The 5120-nt window shown below is 30.7% G+C and overlaps 1 protein-coding gene across 1 annotated transcript; it reads right to left on the reverse strand.

The window, feature by feature from the left end:
* Positions 1 to 566: 566 nt before the first annotated feature.
* Positions 567 to 3414, reverse strand: LOC110032573 (MDIS1-interacting receptor like kinase 2-like). Its single transcript, XM_020736240.1, has 3 exons — positions 1670 to 3414; positions 1172 to 1256; positions 567 to 1079 (listed from the first exon to the last, which is right to left on the reverse strand). The coding sequence occupies exons 1-3, from the start codon at positions 3412 to 3414 to the stop codon at positions 567 to 569; spliced, it is 2343 nt and encodes a 780-aa protein (XP_020591899.1).
* Between the last annotated feature and the right edge of the window lie 1706 nt (positions 3415 to 5120).

Consider the following 5120-nt stretch of genomic DNA (forward strand, 5'->3'; position numbering starts at 1 on the left):
GAAGTTAATTAGAAAAAAGAATAATAAAATTCAATCTTATAAAATGAATTTACTAAACCCTGAAATTAGAAAAAAGAATAATAAGAAGTTAATTTGGTGTCTTCTATTATTTGATGCATTGTATATAATTTATTTAATGGAATAATTTGCATGATAACATTTTATATCATTTGGAAAGATTCCTGAGATTTTAATTATCATAACATATTATATTTCTTCATATCAAACAAATTTTTATCCGAACATCAAACAATTATGAACATAAATATGAATTTAGAAATAATTAATCAAGATCATATCGTTACTTGTAAAAATTTAGGCTGATTTTAATTTATAACTTTAACTGATATTTTTACTGGGAATAATTTGACTTGATAATACTTTAATATGATGTTATCACCAACATCGTCTCATGCAACTCAACGATTCAAAGAGAAATGCAGGCTTGAAAGACAGAGAACTTCAATTGAAATATTAGTACAAGACAATATTATATAGATTGGGATTACAAACAACGCTTATGAAATAACTCAAATACATAAATGATCATCATTAAATTATGTTATTTATTGATTAAACCACTGATTCACTTTCACGTTGACAAATTCATAAATATTATTTATCATTCTATCAAGGAATTCAAAGTAAGAGGTCGGCCAAGACCTCTTGAGAAATAAGGTCCCCAATACAATCCATAGTCCGACAGCAAAGCCAAGTCCCATACTGAGGAACAAACCAAAATCATCATCATCATCCTGAGAATTGTCTCCTTCACCATGTATTTTATGTTCATCACCTTCACAAGTATTATGTAGTGGTTTCCCACAGAGTTTTGGATTTCCGTAATAAATTGATTCATTAAATGTGTCAAGTTGGGTCCCTGTCGGGATTCTACCAGACAATTGGTTGTAGGATAAGTTGAAATAACTCAATGCACTGAGCATCACAATGCTCTCCGGAATACCTCCTGAGAAATGGTTCCTTGATAGATCCAAACTTTCTTCTAAGCTTTGCATAACACCAGTATTTGTCCCGTGAATTGGTTTCTTGACAAATTCAGGCTCATCAATCCAACAAGGCTCGTTAATTCAACAGGAACTTCACCAGTGAGATTATTACAAGAAAGATCTATAATGTTCATAAGAGAGAGTATGCCTTTGAATTGACGAACTGTTCCTTTTATATCGATCATTACTGAATCAGGTACAGGTATCCTTGGATAGCTCATAAGATCAGCGGAAAACAAAAAGGCAAACCTCTTATATAAAAAGATAAAATTATCTTCAGGAATTAGAGGTTCAAGCCTCTTATTTTGTATGACCATTGAATTGAGTCATGACCTAAATCCTCACATCTTCAAGGTTATTTGTGTTGATTGCTTCACACAAATATAAATCCTAATAAATAAAAATTGCAGGATGATAATAACATTGGTAAAGAATTATTGAAAAAACAACCTATAAATATAAATCCTAATAACAATAATTCTTCTCCAATCCATAATGGTATAAATCCCAAGTCAAGAGTAATAAGCTTGCTGCAATTTTTGAAAAAAGGCATCTCCCCTTGAAAAACATTGTTGTTGAGGTTCAATGATAATAACATTGGTAGGTTCCCTATCCATTGTGGAACTGAACCCCTTAAGTTGTTATATGACATGCTGATAAACCTTAGCATCTTATAGCTTGAAACATTACCATTGCAATTTGGAATTTCTTCTGAAAGATTGTTGTGTGATAAGTCGAGAAGAATTATTGAAGGCATTTGGCATATAGAGTTAGGGATTTCACTTGAGAGATGATTTTGAGAAAGGTCAAGCACTTCCAACAAACTCATGTTCCCATTTAGATATAACTCAATCCCGCTTGTGAACTTATTGTTCGAAAATGATACAGATTGTACAAAATTCATTGGCCTAGGAAGGCGCCCTTCCAATTGATTTGAATTTAAGTCGATAGTTGCCTCTAATGCAATATTCAACGACATTGGAAGTTCACCTCTAATTGCATTTTGAGACATGTTCAAGTACTCTATTTGAGATGATATATTCCAAAACCAACTCGGAATGATATCAGAAATACCACAATTGGAGAGGTCTAAAAAGGAGAGGAGCTTTTGATTTTGAAGCCATAGTGGGAATTGAGGACCAATGGGACAAGAACTTAGGTCAAGAAAATTAATTTGAAATGGTGGAGTCCAATTAGGACTAACCATGTTAAAATTCAGTTGATTACCTGAAAGATTTATGCTTTTCAATTGTGATAGATTTGCAAAATGAATTTCAGAGAGACTACCATGCAAATTATTGGAATGAAGATCCAAAAAAACTAAGTTAGTCAGTTGTCCAAGACTCTGTGGAATAAGTCCATTAAACTGATTGTTTCGAAGATAAAGCCAGGATAAATTTGTCATATTTCCAACCCATTCAGGCATGCTTCCGCACAGTTGGTTATTCGAGATATCCAAATTTGTCAATTTATATTCTTTGCATTTTAAAGCATTTCCATCATCACTTAATTTTGTAAAATTATTATCGCTAAGGCCCAAAAAATATAGATCACATAATAAGCTTAAAGAGGCTAACGAGATTGGTCCTGTTAAAAAGTTTGAATCGAGGTATAATGCCTTTATTCTTTTGAATTGTCCTAACCAATTTGACAAACTTCCATTGAGATGGTTATTATAAAGATCAAATGTTTTAATGGTTGATGAAAAATTAGAATATGAAAGTAAATTCGGAGGTGTTTTTAGGTTGCATGATGACAAATACAAAGTGGAGAGAGCTGGAAGCGCACTGATCTCATGTAACCAATTCGTAGCGAATGTTAGATTCACATTCGACATATCAATGAATTGTAAAGAGAAGAGGTGCGATATCCACAAGAGGTTATAAGCAACAAGAGAATTATAACTAAGATCAAGGTATCTAAGTTTTGTCAAGTTTCCAATTTGTGGTGGAATTTCTCCGACAAACCCCGAAGAGGAGAGATCAAGATGACTCAAATTGTTGAGGGAACCAATAGAATGAGGGATCCTTATTTGATTAAAGAGAATGTTACCCAAGCATAAATACTGCAAGTGTCGTAAGCGGAAAAAAGAAGGATGTAATGATGCGGCATAAAAAACATCACCCTCAATGTCTGAGAAAGTAGAAAAATCGAGTTTGATGACATGATTGATCTTATTACTACAACTCACTCCCTTCCATATGCAACAATCCTTGTCTGTATCCCAAGTCGAGAGAAGGAGGTGAGGATCAGATAGACTTTGCTTAACATCAAGGAGGGCATCTCTTTCCTCGGCACTGCAACGTTGGTTCACCTTGCGAATAGAGAAGCCACCTTCGCTTTCCACTCTCAACCAATAGAACGATAGGGTAAATACTAGAAGTAGAGAAAACTCAAATCTCTCCATCAAAATTTGCATAATTCTGGCTCTCTCGCTCTATCCCTATTTAATATAAGACCGATTGTGATATAGTTTTTTTGTATATGATTAATTTAAGTTTATTTAGTTGAATTATGAACTTGCGTTTACAAAACTTCATGACAAAGCTGTGGGCTATGACGTGGGCTGAAATAGTCAAGGAAATAATACCAAAACTATACATAGTTTGATTAATAATTAAATTCAATCAATGGCATTTAAAAAAAATATTAAAATAAATTAAATTAAAGTTATATGTTTTACTTTATTTAGACAACTTTAGATATTTTATGGCCGCTATTCTTCCTTGCAAACTATAAATGATTCTCATATTGACATTGTTGAAAATAAATATTTGTTTATAGCTCACCATTATTAGTTTATTTTTTTATTTTTTTTATAATAAATGTCTATCAGATATTTAAAAAATAGGGGTATTTACGTACATACCACACAATTCTTATTCATATACATATCTTATATCGATGGGCTGAAATAGTCAAAAGGAATAATACCAAAACCACATAGCCTTTGAAAAGTTAAAGAGAATCCAAAGCTAGATGTATGATTTTATTTTTAAGAAAATGAGATTATAAAACATATAGTTGAATAGGGGAATGATTGAGAATTAGTGAATGGTTATGATGATGATTAAAAGACAACAGACAATCATTATGCATCAGTGTGATCAATAAATAATGACAGTCAATATATAGTTCTCTTTTGGCGATAGCCGAGCGATGATACTTGAAGAACATCGAGACGATGAGAGTGGTCCGATGATAACATTATAACAAAAGCGATCGAGAAATGATGTTCAGGTAAGAATAATTGTTGGGAGATAACAATTGTTGTTAGTAATCATCAACACCCATATCGGGTAGATCAATTCTAGAGTTTTTTAATATTATAGTTCTCTAATTTTTTAGTTTCTATTATGTGAGGATGTGAGTTATTATATAAATAATAATATGGTAAAAATTGAATGACATATTAGTTATTATAAAATAAATTAGGTGATGTATGAATAAATACAAATGTTTATAGTGACATTTGAGTTAAAAATAATTATATTCTATTATCAAGCAATAAATAAATTAAAGAGAGGAATTTTTAATTACAAGATTTGACTTGGACTATTTCGATTCTCTTATGTGTTTACATATTTGACGTCCAAAATTTGATATTTATATGTATAATATTTTGGTGTCACAAATCTATAGATTAAAAGGAATATTTAAGTTTTACATAGGAATTATGTGGTAAGCATGTAAAGGCTCCTTTATATTAATGGTGACTAGCTGTATGCTTAAATTGAATTTTGAATCCGCCCACTCAACAAACATCCATCATATAATCATATAATACGAATGATTTATTTCACTTTTTAAGTCACCTTATTTGCGCAGCAAAACATTTATTTCACTTTTTAAAAATTAAAATGATAATATTTGGATGTGATATTAAAATTTTATTTGTGGTATAAATGTAAAAAGATATATATATAAAGTAAAATGACTTTGTTGCTTCATGAATAATCACAATTCTTATAAATTTACATATCTAACTCTTAAAAGTTGATATTTACATGCATGCCACTCAAATCTATAGCATCACATATAAAAATATTATTATTACTAATTTTTTAAAACACTATATATATATATATATATATATATATATATATATATATA

This window comes from Phalaenopsis equestris, unplaced genomic scaffold (assembly GCF_001263595.1).
Source record: "Phalaenopsis equestris unplaced genomic scaffold, ASM126359v1 Scaffold000973, whole genome shotgun sequence".
Lineage (NCBI taxonomy): Eukaryota > Viridiplantae > Streptophyta > Magnoliopsida > Asparagales > Orchidaceae > Phalaenopsis > Phalaenopsis equestris.

What these genes read in the sequence shown, in the direction of transcription:
- LOC110032573 (XM_020736240.1), bottom strand. Translation starts at nt 3,414, where the DNA reads ATGGAGAGATTTGAGTTTTCTCTACTTCTAGTATTTACCCTATCGTTC. An exon ending in TCAAGCTATAAGATGCTAAG is followed by an intron (nt 1,257 to 1,669) that starts GTTTATCAGCAT and finishes TTTATATAAGAG; the next exon opens with GTTTGCCTTTTTGTTTTCCG. An exon ending in TGATCGATATAAAAGGAACA is followed by an intron (nt 1,080 to 1,171) that starts GTTCGTCAATTC and finishes TGAATTAACGAG; the next exon opens with CCTTGTTGGATTGATGAGCC.